This window comes from Balaenoptera acutorostrata, chromosome 5, assembly GCF_949987535.1.
Source record: "Balaenoptera acutorostrata chromosome 5, mBalAcu1.1, whole genome shotgun sequence".
Taxonomy (NCBI): domain Eukaryota; kingdom Metazoa; phylum Chordata; class Mammalia; order Artiodactyla; family Balaenopteridae; genus Balaenoptera; species Balaenoptera acutorostrata.
The window spans coordinates 48,204,775-48,220,031 of NC_080068.1; the positions used below are offsets into that span (position 1 = coordinate 48,204,775).

At 36.9% G+C, this 15,257-nt stretch overlaps 1 protein-coding gene across 7 annotated transcripts in view; it reads right to left on the reverse strand.

Moving 5' to 3' along the window:
- FRAS1 (Fraser extracellular matrix complex subunit 1) overlaps positions 1 to 15,257 on the reverse strand; it is a 457,113-nt gene that overhangs the window by 98,249 nt on the left and 343,607 nt on the right. For all 7 annotated transcript variants that reach the window (XM_057546917.1, XM_057546920.1, XM_057546919.1 and 4 more), the window contains 3 exons: positions 9,402 to 9,533; positions 8,175 to 8,300; positions 4,644 to 4,891 (listed from right to left, as the gene is read on the reverse strand). In XM_057546917.1, coding sequence (XP_057402900.1) covers positions 4,644 to 4,891; positions 8,175 to 8,300; positions 9,402 to 9,533 — 506 coding nt within the window. The remainder of the gene's footprint in view (positions 1 to 4,643; positions 4,892 to 8,174; positions 8,301 to 9,401; positions 9,534 to 15,257) is intronic.

Consider the following 15,257-nt stretch of genomic DNA (forward strand, 5'->3'; position numbering starts at 1 on the left):
GAGCACCTGGCTGTGAACATGAGGGCACTTTACACTTTACCACAGCAACAATAAAAATAAATATTGCATAGCCAAGTGTATTTTCACATGCAAATTTGCATGGCTATGTTGTACAGTTAGTTGAGGTACGAGATCAGGAATATGAGCACGGCTGCCTGGTGATCTGGGGCAGCAGGTTTTAGTCAGCTCTCATTTCTATCCCCAGAGACCTTTGTAAGTTGACAGTTCAGAGCCTCAGTGCAAGATCATAGAATTTTCCATATTTCTTCACATCACTTGATAACAGCATGGAAGGAATCTCAAATTCATCGAAGCTGCAAAACTTCAGAAAATTTCCCCTAAATTTATACTTTAAAAGTTTCTCTATTTTTCTACATGAGTTATCAAATACAATATGCAGGCTTCCAAAAGACTACTTCCTAATATTACTGTGAGTATCCTCTGAGAGGGAATTTTTAGAAGACAGCCAAGAGTTCTAAGGTATTATCTTCTGAGATGGTGATAAACTACAAGGACAGAGCTCCTGGCTCTTGATTAGAATGAACAGCTTCTAATTCCACATTGCTAAATTTGGCAAAAAAATGCAAATTTCATGTCAGGCACAACTTATAATTTTTCAAATCTCAAATGACTGTTGGGTTTGAAACAGTGTGAAATCAGTTGGATTTTTTTCTTTCTGAAAATGCTATCATAGTTTAAAGAAAATTACTATTTTGGGATGTCCAAGATACCATGGGTGAAAAATTCATAAGAATATAGACTTTGTCCTCTACCCAAAGCCCTTCTCACCCATTTTGTATTCATTCCCTTTTTAATTTTCTTTTTATTATTTATACATCTATTGACCCAACATTCAACAAAGGACTAGAACTTTGATGATTAACATTTATGTATGAGCTCCTCTTTTATCCTGTCCCTGGGCCTACCTTCACCCTGGATCTTGTTTCTTATTTCTTTGAACTTCTTGATATAGTTTGATATAGTATTATAAAGTAGCTTCAGTTTTTTTTAACTTAAGAAAAGGGAGTTAGACACTCCTCTTGTGGAATTTATTTTTCTTTTTACTCAGTAGCAGACTGCTAAGGTCCATTAATGTTGTTCTGTGCAGCTATAGTTCATGTGTTTTGAGTGTTCTCTAATATTCCATAGAGTAAGTACACCACAAGATATCCTGTTGATGCTGATGGACATTTGGCTTATTTCAATATTTTTGCTATTACAAATAGACTACTGTTACAAATAGTATTGCTATAAACATTCTTGTATATATTCTTGTGCATATCTTGAGTACCTGTGAAAGTGCCTCCTGAATAGAAATCTAGGAGAGGAACAATTAGGGCATATGAACATTCATCCTCACAAGACAAGGCCAAATTCTTTCCCAGAGTGGTTGTTCCAATTTACAGTTCCATTAGCAAAGAACCTCCGGTAGATCTATTCTATTCTATTTCCTCTGCAACATTTGGTATTTTCATCCTTTAAAATTTTTGCCAGTTGAATTGGTATTAAATCGTATATAGTCTTAATTTGCTTTCCCTGATGTCTAAAAAGGTGAATGTCTCTCCTTATGTTTATTGGCCCTATGGGTTCCTCTTCTAAAATTCCTGCTGATGTCTTCTGTTCATTTTTCAAATGGATTATCTTTTTCTTCTTGATTTGCAGACATTCTTTATATTTTCTTTGTTATTTTTGGTTATATTTGTTGTAAATATCTTTTTCCAATTTGTAACTTGTTTGTTTTTTTGTATTTATGGTGTGTTTGGGAGAACGTAAATTTAATTTTAATATAGTCAAATTTATCAATTTTTTCTTTATAGTTAGCACTTTTTGTTTCTAGTTTAAGAAATTCTTCCTTTTCCCAATATCATGAAAATATTCGCCTATATCCTATAAAGAATTGTACACTTTTACTTATGACACTTAAGTACTGGATTTGCTACAGTTAATATCTGTGTAGGGTATGAGGTAGCAGTACAAGTTCTTGGTCTTTTTTTTACATATGAATAGTAATTTTGTGCAGATTCATGTGTTAAATAGTTTCTCCTGTTTCCACTGATCTGGCTTGCTATAGCTGTTTTATATTACAGTCCCAAGTATGGGTCTGTTTCTGGACTCTCTAGTATATACCAGTGTATACTGCTTTCAATAGTACAGGTTTATAATGAATCCTGATACCTGCCAGGGGAAGCCCCTGCCCTCCTGTCATTCGTTTTCAGAATTTTGGCCCTTTGTTGTTCCTTATATATTGTAGAATCAGCTTATCAAGATCATAAAAAGTCCACTGGGCTTTTGATTGGAACTCAATTGAATGGAAAGATCACTTGTGGGAGAATTGCTATCTCTTTGATACTAAATCTTCCTATTCATGAATATGGCATATCTTGTCATTTATTTAGTGCTTTTTAAATGTCTGCCAATTAAGTATTACAATTTTCCCTGTAGAAGTACTGTCTGTTTTTTGTCAGATTTAGTCCAAAGAATATAATTTTTGTGATACTATTATAAGTGGTATCATCTCTTTAGTTACATTTACTGGCTATTTTTGCTTATGAATAGAAATGCTATCGCTCTGTTGACCTTCTATCTGGCCCCCTGGTAAATTCTCCTTTTATTTCTAAAACTTTGTCAAGAGACTCCTTTAAATTTTCTTTATAGTCAGTCATAGCATCAATTTTGTTACATTTATACCTAATATGCGTTAAGTAATATTATTATAGATAGTATCTTATTTTGAATTAGTGTATTTTTGGCTGGTGCTTAGAAATCTATTAGTTATTTAAGATTAATCTTATATCATCCTCTCCATATTACAAATGAGAAAACTGAGCCCTAGGGAGTTTAGTGACTTGTCAAGGGTTATTACGCTAGTAAAAGTGGTGAGTTTAGATTAGAACCCATTCATTCTAACTGTAAAACCCATACCACCCCTTCCTTACTTGTTTTCTTGCAGTACATAGCAAATTGTGTACAGGAAACCACCATTAAGAAGCAAATCACACAGAATCCCACTTTTGCTTTTTGCTTCTCCCGACATCACTTCACCCTCTTGCAGTTCATGATACTCTAATTAAGAACAGGCTGACCTGTTCCTATCCTTTTATATTCTGCTCCATTTATGACCAGGGTTTCAGATGGCTTTTCCAACTTTTCTGGATGTTCACAGCAAACTCACTAACTATGCATGTCTAGAAAAAACTTCCCCATGACATTAAGTACAAAACTCTTCTACAACCGTCAGAGAAAGTTAGTGTATAACTTAGCTAAGTCTTTAAAATATGCTATGCTTTCAGTGAGCTAGGATAATTCTTTTGGAGTCTTTCCACTCTAGTGGGTAAATTCACATTCAATCAATTCTGAAAATACATGTTCAGTTGCCAATGGGCTTGCATTTTCATCTGCAGCTTATAATATGCAGTTGATGGGAAGGAACTGCTCCTGGAATCCTATTTTGGTCTGTCAAACATTTTTCAAGCCTTGGTGATCTACTGATTAAATCTGTATACATACATTTTTATGAATTCGTGTTTCATAAGATTCAAAAGACCATAATCTATGGTAAGAATCACCCATCAATTAAAAAACAAAATTGAAGGTGTTCAGAAACTATACTAGACCCATGAGAAGGATCAGGGTGGAACACAGTTTCCCATAATTTAAGAAAAGACAATTTTAGGGGAAAATCTGTGCAAAAGCAACTGAAGCAATTGTTCCCAGGCCAATGCTTTATCTTAATGCTACTATTCAGGACTAGATTTTGTAGCCAGACTATTCAGCTCAGAAAAGAATTACTTAAAACTATATAGTGTTTTTTTTTAAAAAGGCCAGGCTATTGGTGGAAATTTTTAAGATTAGCAAAGGAAAAATTCAATACTAAGAATGATTACCATTCAGACAATTATTCTTATTTTCAGCGTATTTGTCAAAACTACTCATTATTATTTTTACATGGAGAGTTCACATCTGTTTACAACATACTTAAATGAAAAATAAAATTAATTATCCTCCTTATCCTTAGCTCCAGAGGTGAAGTCAAGGAAAGAGGATGAGTTTAATTTAGCCAGGATCACTTATCAAATTAAGGTCAGATTGGTGGAAAAAACAACAACAGAGTTCCTGAATCTACCCTTAGTCCCCGAACCACACTGCTTCTCTTGGGGCACTGGATGGAGGGTGAGTCAGGAATCCTGCCACAGGAGCATGCCAGCACTCTGTCCAGAGCTGGACCTGAGACAGACGCTGGTGAAAAGCGGGCCCTGAAATACCATTACTTATTAGTCACTGGCTAGGTGAGTTCTTCTAAAATGCTCTTCTCCTAAAATTCCCATTTGAAATATTATCGATGGAGCTTAAAATATGGGGACTTGGGCTTTTTGACACTGGCACTATTTCCAGGTGACAATCACCCATCCCTACAAACAGGGATTTCATCAACGTTCTGCTCATTCACTTGTCTGCTTGGGAGACGGTGGGAGCAGCTGGAATAAAGATTGTAACTATTCCTAAGAGTAGAATGATAGGGAAGGGGAGAAAAAAGTTCTTTTACGGCCATATGCCTGATGGCCCAAATATTCAGCCCTGGCATCCTTTTCTAGCCTGCCTAGTCAGAGGGTGCAGTGGACAAAAAGACAAACGGAAGAACTTACAACGTAAGCAAGATGTGACCTAGTGATTATAGCTGTGCTTTTACTGGCAACGGTGATGCTCAGAGAGGCGCCAGCAGCCAGCCGAGGCCCCTGGGCCTCGGACAGTGACACCTCCACCCTCACATCCACCGTTGCTGCTGAGATGCCGTCTGTAACTGAGATCTCCATGCTGTCCTCCCGGGCAGAGGATCCATCGTGTAGATACTGCAGAACATTTTCCTCTACATCCTCATATGTGAAAGTGTCACCTTTCAAGAATAAAACAAATTGCAAAAAAACCAATTACTTCTGGGAATAACGCTTTTCATTTCCATAACACCTTTGTTCTCAGGATTTCAAAGTACATATAGTAAACTCCCAGAGTTTATAAACTCTGGGAGTTGTAAGCTAATTAGTCCAACCACCCACCCAATATAAGATTCCCTTTATACTACCCTTGCAAAAGGGTTATTTAGCCTGTCCTTCAACACGGCACAAGGTGGGAGCCTCACTGATTTGCAAGGGAGCTACTTCCACTGACGATAGCTGTAAAATTCTTTTAAGTTTTTAATCATGTTGAGCCAAAATCTGCCTCTAAACTTCACTCATCACTCTTCGTTCTAGAGAATAAAGAACATGCTTCTGTTCTTTATGATAGCCCTTCTAGAATCTAATCTTGATACTGAAGATTTACTGAAAAAGTTAAGAAGGTAAATTATGCTAGACAAACCTGTAAGAGATCTTTGTTCTAACTGAGAACATAAGGTTTTTTAAAATTAAAAAACACTTAGAAATTGAAAAATATATTTAAAGTTAGAAACCTAAACTGTGTAAGTCTAGAGTACTAACTTGTGATAGATCTGATAGGCGTGGTGTGAAAAAAAATGTCAAGGTCATAAATGTCTAAGAAAAATAGGTTTAAACAAAATTTAAAATAAAAAATTTTTAAACAGCAGGATTCATTAGAATTCTAGAATCTCCAATATTCAATATTAAAATTTATCAAAATTGTTTGGTCACAGAACCTTTTTTATGAGAAATTCTACTTAGTGCCATGGGTCCCAATGATTCCACGAGCACAAATGAGGAACTGGTCTTCTTGGATGTTTTATTCAATTCTATTTCTTCATAGATTATTGACTGCCATGTTTGATGTTATATAATGAAACAAAATAATTTATTTATTCTTTGTATTCATCTTCTAAGCCTTCTCTTTCAACATTGTGTTAATGTGATTTACTGGTGCTAGTGGTAATGTGCCTAAAAAAAGTAATAAAACTAATACTTTACAAACATCTTTAGAACTCGTATATTAATTACACAAATATAGGTTAAATATAATGGTAAAAAACTGGGCTATGACTGTTATGCTCCTAACATAGTTCCCTTAGGATGCCAGAAATTTATCTTTTTTTAAATTTAACATCTTTATTGGAGTATAATTGCTTTACAATGGTGTGTTAGTTTCTGCTTTATAACAAAGTGAATCAGCTATACATATACATATATCCCCATATCTCCTCCCTCTTGCGTCTCTCTCCCACCCTCCCTATCCCACCCCTCTAGGTGGTCACAAAGCACTGAGCTGATCTCCCTGTGCTATGCGGCTGCTTCCCACTAGCTATCTATTTTACATTTGGTAGTGTATATAAGTCCATGCCACTCTCTCACTTCGTCCCAGCTTACCCTTCCCCCTCCCCGTGTTCTCAAGTTCATTCTCTACATCTGCGTCTTTATTTCTGTCCTGCCCCTAGGTTCTTCATAACCATTTTCTTTTTTTTTTAGATTCCATATATATGTGTTAGCATACAGTATTTGTTTTTCTCTTTCTGACTTAATTCACTCTGTATGACAGACTCTAGGTCCATCCACCTCACTACAAATAACTCAATTTCGTTTCTTTTTATGGCTGAGTAATATTCCATTGTATACATGTGCCACATCTTCTTTACCCATTCACCTGTTGATGGACACTTAGGTTGCTTCCATGTCCTGGCTATTTATTGTAAACAGAGCTGCAATGAACATTGTGGTACACGACTCTTTTTGAATTATGTTTTTTTCAGGGTATATGCCCAGTAGTGGGATTGCTGGGTCGTATGGTAGTTCTATTTTTAGTTTTTTAAGGAACCTCCATACTGTTCTCCATAGTGGCTGTACCAATTTACATTCCCACCAACAGTGCAAGAGGGTTCCCTTTTCTCCACACCCTCTCCAGCATTTACTGTTTGTAGATTTTTTCAGGATGGCCATTCTGACTGGTGTGAGGTGATACCTCATTGTAGTTTTGATTTGCATTTCTCTAATGATTAATGATGTTGAGCATTCTTTCATGTGTTTGTTGGCAATCTGTATATCTTCTCTGGAGAAATGTCTACTTAGGTCTTCTGCCCATTTTTGGATTGGGTTGTTTGTTTTTTGATATTGAGCTGCATGAGCTGCTTGTAAATTTTGGAGATTAATCCTTTGTCACTTGCTTCATTTGCCAATATTTTCTCCCATTCTGAGGGTTGTCTTTTCACCTTGTTTATGGTTTCCTTTGCTGTGCAAAAGCTTTTAAGTCAGAAATCTATCTTAACGATACTTCTTTTGTTCAGTAAGTTTTTTAAAAATCTGCCTTTGTGACTCCTAAGTGCCTATTTGTTGCTCTTACAAATTCAATGTACCTTCAAGGTCAAAGATTTGACACCCTCTCTCTGCAGAGATATTCAGAAAAATGCATTATTACATGCCTATTAGGAATTATATAAAGGTTTTGAGAAAATACAGATTGTCAGAATAAGTATACAGCATCCCAAGGTGACAAATTTGAAAGGGATAATATTCACTTCAATATATGAGAGCCGACTAATAAAAATTAGATTTAGTTGTGTTCTTTGCACTATTCTGTACTCCCTAAACAATCAGCATGTATTATTCTTTATAATCAGGGAAAGCGCAATAAGTATTATTTTGGAAAGCTGGGCACATTACCACCCGTTTTTAGTGGGTGAAGAAACATGTAGTTTACACTCTCAGAGTCGCAGTGCTTAAAATATTGTGAAGCTTCACAGACCAAAATAAGGAAGACAAATTTATCTCCATGAACAGACCATGGGAAAGTGGCAGCTGACAACTCATGTAAGGTCGTTCTAAATGCATTTACTCCAGGTTTCAGAAATCAACAAATTTTACCTACAACTTGAGGAAATAGCTTCATAGTTTTGGGGTGTGGGTAGTGGTACAGAGAAAGAAGTCCCAGATACTACAGCCAATGGACTAAACACTAAAGGTTTTTCCTTTCTACGTATCTCTTTATAGTTTATCCCACAATGTTGCTTTACTTCTTGTCTGAGACATAAAACCGACTGCAATGCGAGAACAATATTCTGTGATAACATATATGAGAAAAGTGTCTAAAAAAGAACGAACATATGCATACATATAACTGAATCACTTTGCTGTATACCTGAAACTAACACAACATTGTAAATCAGCTATACTACAATAAAACTAAAATATTAAAAAAAAAAAAAGAAATCCAAGCAGGCCAATGACAGAGTGAGCAGCTACCTGAGGCCATGGGCCCTGGGAACCCAGCTGTGTACTTAAGGAGCACGCCATGCTGGGGAGGTTTCCGGAGCTCAAAGAGGAGTTCTTCAGGCACTGTCTCCGTGTCTCTTACTACCAACTGAAGTCCTGCAGTCAGGAGAATAGAGCATAGTGAGAAGATGTGTACATTAACAACTGTATACTCTGGGTACAGTAAAGCCCCAGGCCAGGCTGGAAGCCGTGTTGTGGGTAATTGATGGGTAGAAGAAAGTGCTGTCTAATTTGAATCAACTACAAAAAAGAGTGAAAACTTGATAATACAGTCAGTTCCCAAATTACAAGTAGGTTCTTCCAAAAGTTAACTTACGAGTAGGTAGTTCTGAATTCAGAATACCTTTTTTCTTCCATACAAATGAGGGAATGGTAGCCCATTAAAAGGTCAGTCCTGACTGACCGGGTAGGTTTCCTTCCAGAAAATACTCTAAGAAATTGTGTTTGCTTTTCATCATTTCTTCCCTCCTCCTTTCTCTGAATCTACAGAAGAGCCAAGTTATTTTAACAATGGCTGCTCTGGGTATCACTGACATGAGAAGGAGTGGGGCAAAAGGGACAGTCATCTTTGTATCTGTGGCTTGTTTATAAGTTGGATGATAAGTAATTTTAGGCCAATACCCATAGGTAGGAACTGGATAAGGATGTGTAGAGCAAAGCTTACAAAAATCACAATACCCACTATTGGCTCTTAAGATGTTCTTGGTAAAAGAATAAACTTCTAAAAAGTAAGTATACTAATAGGTAAATAAAATCACATATAAAACAGTTGGGCCAACTCTAACTCTTCACAGCTTCTGAAGGTTATGGTGACTTGTCACTCCTACTGTTACTCTTTACTTTCTAAAGAGAAAACAAGAGCAGTCATTGAAACCACTTCCCTCTCTTCTCTTCTCTGCTCTGTGTTACTTTATATTTTAGCGATGGCAACAAATCAAACTCCTAGAGACTGGAAAATAAATTCTGTGTTGTATTCCATCACTGAGCATTGGCTTCTGAAGGGTTTATTTCCTTCTCTCCATGCTGCTTCCATATGCATGGAAATGGGCAGAGGGATGGCTATGGATGAGATGCCTGCAACTTCTGGAAGAGAAGGTCACTACTTTTTGGTAACCATGAAGAGATTTATACAGGGACTGTTACTGAAATATGGTTCCATTTCCAAAGCCATGTTTCTTTCAGGTTCCCAGTTCTTACCTATAGAAGTGCTGCCTCCTGGGCTGACTTTAAGCAGTGGAGCTGTAACCTGGAACACTGGCGGGTGCCGATCAATGCGAAGTAAGTGAACGGTGAGGGCCATCTCTGGACTTGTGTGCCCTCCATCCGAAACTAGAAAGAGTACACACACACACACACACACACACATCAGTTTGTAGTCTGGTCACCTGATGGCTAGTTCTATAAATATGTAGCCAGAAGCTTTTTTAGATTACCTTAACACTTTGAAGAGATGCTTATAAATAGAAAATGTAAGCAAGCAAGATACTGTGAGCTATTCTACAAAGCTCTTTCTACTGAATAACAAAAAAGCTAAAACCATAACAACAAAGTCATTCTAAGAAGCAACTTTCACAACAAGGTGATATTGACAAATATTAGTGGAAGGGAAAGTAATACAAAATATGCACTCTTAGATGATGCTGGTAGAAGCTTTTATTTATGGAATATTTTAGATTCAATTCATTCTTCCAATGTTCCAGAGAAATACTTTTTTCAGGATATCTCTGTTAGAAATGATGTCTGTCTCATTAGAAAATAATTATTTAAAAGGATAGAAAATGTCTACACAGATAATTCTAATGTCATTTGTTTGGAAGTAAGCAGACCCATTTTTACCTGGTCATTATGCACGATGCACTAAATGGAAGACACCTTTGTGAATAAAACATTGACCTTAAGACTTTATTCCCCTGGATTACCTGACATCCAAGTGAGCATTGATCACTGGAGAGAAATGAAAGCAGATTTGCCAGACCCTTGATTCTTATTTCCACTTTCCTATATCTTAACACGCCTTCCCTTCTCTAAAAGCCAGGTTTGGAGGAACACCTGCACCACCCACTCATTGTTGTATTTATCTGCAGTGCCTGTTGAGAAAACTGCACTGTTGATATTTTAAATGTGTGGTATGCTTATACATGGGTTGGTTACAAGAAACAGGTTTCCTTCACTACTTTCTCATGGACTTAGTTAACAAGTCAGTAGGAATCTGACCTCTACTTCAGCCAAGTGAACCATCACTTAGTGACTCCTGGTAATGATTCCAACAGGTTTTAGATTTGTCTTTTCCTTGAGAACACATCTAAAACATATGGTTGAATTTTATAAGGTACATTCCATGTCCTAGAGAAGTCCAGAAATAGCCCTACTGAAGGAGAGAAGATAGTATCCCTGTGAGAATGAAGGTTTTATGGCTCTGGTCATTCGGTCAAATGTCAAGGTTATTGTATCTGCTTCTTTGTGCTCAATCTTTTGTGCTCTCTGGATGGTCAGAGGTAGGGACCAATGATTCTTAACTTTTGGGAGTTTGAGGACAAAAGTACAAACTTTTCCATAAATTTCAGTGGATTCAGGATTCTCTGAAGTCCCTGGAATCTAAGTTAAGAAGTCCCTTTATTAAATAAAAATAAATGATTGCAAAATACAATTCTATCTTTTTAACGTTTTACACTGATTTTATTTTTAAGTGGGGGGGGCACCTCAGGGAGTCTTCACCATCCTTACCTTACAGAAGAGGAAAGGAAAGGCCCTAAAACTTAAACAGCTTTGGTCATATCGCACAGCTGTTGGTGTGACCAAGGTATATCCTTGTCTCTATAAGTAAAGTGAGGAAAGCTGTTTTCTGGTACAGGTAACATAACAAAATATACCATGAGGGTGAAGCGCTTTGCAAGCAAACATAAGAACTTATAATCAAAATTTAGTAATTACATGTCTAGCCCTCTCTTTAAGCAACGTTTTTGATTTCTCTGAGAGATAGTCAAACTGCCTCTTTGGTCAGATGCCTCCTGTAGGCACCATTCACCCTGTGTGTTTTCCTCGCTCTGGATGGTTCTGTAGAGCAACTGTGCTTGTCTTGAGCACTCGGGTCAGGAATATCAGTTTGCTGTCTCAGCTTGGCTGATTACCAAATGAGCGGTTCTCCCTCATTCCATGGGTTAATGTCAGGGCTCGGGCTTCTTGCTGCCTTAGTTCATTATGTGTCCAAGTTAAATTTTTCTCTCACAAAACTCTGCTAAAAGAGATGGCTTCTTTCCTACCAGATTCCAAAAGTTTTTCGCTTTAAAAAAAAAAGGAACCTCTTATACCTTTCACAACAGTCAACTCAAAATGGATCATGGAACTAAATGTAAGCCACAAAACTACAAACTCTTAGATGATAACATAGTAAAAAACCTAGATGACCTTGGGTATGGTGATACCTTTTTAGATATGACACCAAAGACATGATTCATGAAAAAAATAATTGATAAGCTGGATTTCATTAAATTTAAAAACTTCTGCTCTGTGAAAGAAAATGTCAAGAGGATGAGAGGACAAGCCACAGTCTGGGAAAAAATATTTGCAAAAGACAGATCTGATAAAGGACTCTTATCCAAAATGTACAAGGAACTCTTAAAACTCAACAATAAGAAACAACCCAATTAGAAAATAGACTTAAAACCTCAACAAATACCTCACCAAAGAAGGAACAAATGGCAAATAAGCATATGAAAATATGCCCATCATCATATGTCAGCAGATAATTGCAAATTAAAACAACAATAAGATCCTACTGTGCACCAATTATAATGGGCAAAATTTGGAACACTGACAACACCAAATGCTTGTAAGGATGTAGAGCAAAAGCAGCTTTTGGGCTTCCCTGGTGGCGCAGTGGTTGAGAATCCGTCTGCCAATGCAGGGCACACGGGTTCGAGCCCTGGTCTGGGAGGATCCCACATGCCGCGGAGCAGCTGGGCCCATGAGCCACAACTACTGAGCCTGCGCGTCTGAAGCCTGTGCTCCGCAACAAGAGAGGCCATGATAGTGAGAGGCCCGTGCACCACGATGAAGAGTGGCCCCCACTCACGGCAACTAGAGAAAGCCCTGTCACAGAAACGAAGACCCAACACAGCCAAAAATAAATAAATTAACTAATAAATTAAAAAGGCTTCCCCCCTCCACCCCCGCCCCCGCCTTTAAAAAAAAAAACAACGGAGCTCTCATATATTGCTAGTGGGAATGCAAAATGGTTCAGCCACTTTGGAAGACAGTTTGGCTGGTTCTTGTAAAACTAGACATACTCTCACTATACATACAATTCAGCAATTGCACTCCTTGGTATTTACCCAAAGGAGTTGAAAACTTAGGTCTACACAAAAAACCTGCACACAGATGTTTATAGCAGCTTTATTCATAATTGCCAAAACCTGGAAGCAGCCCAAGATGTCCTTTAGTAGGTGAATGGATAAACTATGGTACAGCTGGACCATGGAATATTATTCAACACTAAAAATAAATGAGCTACCAAGCTATGAAAAGAAGGAGGAATCTTAAATGCATATTACTAAGTGAAAGAAGCCAATGTGAAAAGGCTATGTATTGTATGAGTACAACTATATGATATTCTGAAAAGGGTAAAACTATGGAAGACAATAAAAATAGTGGTTGCCAAAGGTGGGGGGAGGTGAATAGGCAGAGCACAGAAAATTTTTAGGGCAGTGAAAATACTCTGTATGATATTATAATGATGGAAATGCCGTATGGCAAAAATGCCATACCTTGGTCTAAACCCATAGTATGCACAACACCAAAAGTGAACTCTAGAGCAAACTGGACTTTGGGTGATTATGATGTGCAAATGTAGGTTTATCCTTGGTAAAAAGTGTACCATTCTAGTGAGTGATGTTGATAATTGGAGAGGCTATGCTATGCATGTGTTGGGGCAGGGGGTATGGGGAAAATGTCTGTACCTTCCTCTCAATTTAAAACAAATATATTTATTTATTTATTTTGGCTGCACGGGGTCATAGTTGTGGCATGTGGGACCTTTAGTTGCGGCATGCAGGCATCTTTTAGTTGCAGCATGTGGACTTCTTAGCTGCGGCATGTATATGGGATCTAGTTCCCTGACCAGGGATCGAACCCATGCCCCCTGCATTGGGAGCACGGAGTCCCACCCGCTGGACCACCAGGGAGGTCCTCTTCCTCTCAATTTTGCTGTAAACCTAAAACTGCTCTAAAAAATTAAGTCCAAAGTAATTTTTTTTTTTAAATCACTCAACAGTAAAAAAAAGAACCTTAGGCAGAAACAAGATAAATTAATTTAAGGTTGGCCCAAGGTCCATTTCCTTTACTCTGTATAATAGGTTCATGGATCATTTAACTTAAAGTCCTGGAGAAGGTTAATAGTTAACCCCTTCACCTATTCAAGCTTTCAGGTAAGTATTGAGGCTTGGAAACCAAACTGGCACACTACCATGATACTTGTTTTGCATGACCATAACACACACAGACAGACTAAATTAAATATCTCATACTCAGAGTCAGAAACTTGTATTAAAATCCTGGTTCTACTGCTTACCAGGTATGGAAACATGAGCAGATTACTACTCTAATGACCCTTAGTTTCCTCGGCTTTCAAATGTTAAAATAAAACCTGTCCTTACAATATTGTTATTAGGATTAAATAAGACAGCTTATATTGTAAATTGTTTTGTAAAATGTAAATTGCTATAATCTGTTGTATCTTATTACCGATGTATGAATTATCTAGAAGTCTGTCACTAGAAATGAGCTGATACTAGGTTCTTTTCAACAATGACAGAACACTAGAAAAAGAAATAAAAGGCATCTAAATCAGAAAGAAAGAAATAAAACAGTCACTATTTGCAGATAACATGATATTATATATAGAAAACCCTGAAGAGTCCACCAAAAACCAAGAGAACAAATGAATTCAGTACAGTTGCAGGATGCGAAATCAATACATAAAAATCCGCTGCATTTCTATACACTAATAACAAACTAGTAGAAAGAGAAATTAAGAAAATAATCCCAGTTACAATTGCATCAAAAAGAATAAAATACCTAGGGATAAATTTAACCAAGGAGGTGAAAGACCTGTACAATGAAAACTATATGACACTGATGAAAGAAACTGAAGACACAAATAAATGGAAAGATATTCCACACTCATGGATTAGAAGAATTAATATTATCAAAATGACCATAGTACCCAAAGCAATCTCCAAATTCAATGCAATCTCTATCAAAATTCCAATGGCATTTTCCACAAAAATGAGATAAACAATCCTAAAATTTGTATGGAACTACAAAAAAACCCCCAAATAGCCAAGCAGTCTTGAGAAAGAAGAACAAAGCTGGAGGCATCATGAGCCCTGATTTCAAACTGTATTCCAAAGTTATAGTAATCAAAACAGTATGGTATTGGCATAAAAACAGATATATAGATCAAAGGAACAGAATAGAGAGCCCACAGCTATAAGGTCAATTAATTTATGAAAAAGAACAAAGACTATAAAATGGGGAAAGGACAGTCTCTTCAAGACATGGTGTTAAGAAAACTGGACAGCCATATGCAATAGAAGGAAACTGATCCACTAGCTTATACCATAAACAAAAATTAACTCAAAATGGATTAAAGACTTGAACATAAGACCTGAAACTATAAAACTCCTAGAAGAAAACATAGGCGGTAAGCTCCTTGACATCAGCCTTGGCTTTTTGAATTTGACAACAAAAGCAAAAATAAACAAGTGGGACTACATCCCATTTGCACAGCAAAGGAAGAAGCTTCTGCACAGCAAAGGAAACCATCAACAAAATGAAAGGGCAACCTACAGAATGGGAGAAAATATTTGTAAATCATGTATCTGATGAGGGGTTAATATCCAAAAAAAAAAAAAAAAAATATATATATATATATATATATATATATATATATATATATATATATATAAAGAACTCATACAACTTAATAGCAAAAAAACCCACAATCTGATTTTAAAAATGGGCAGAAAATCTGAAACATTTTTCAAAAAAGATACA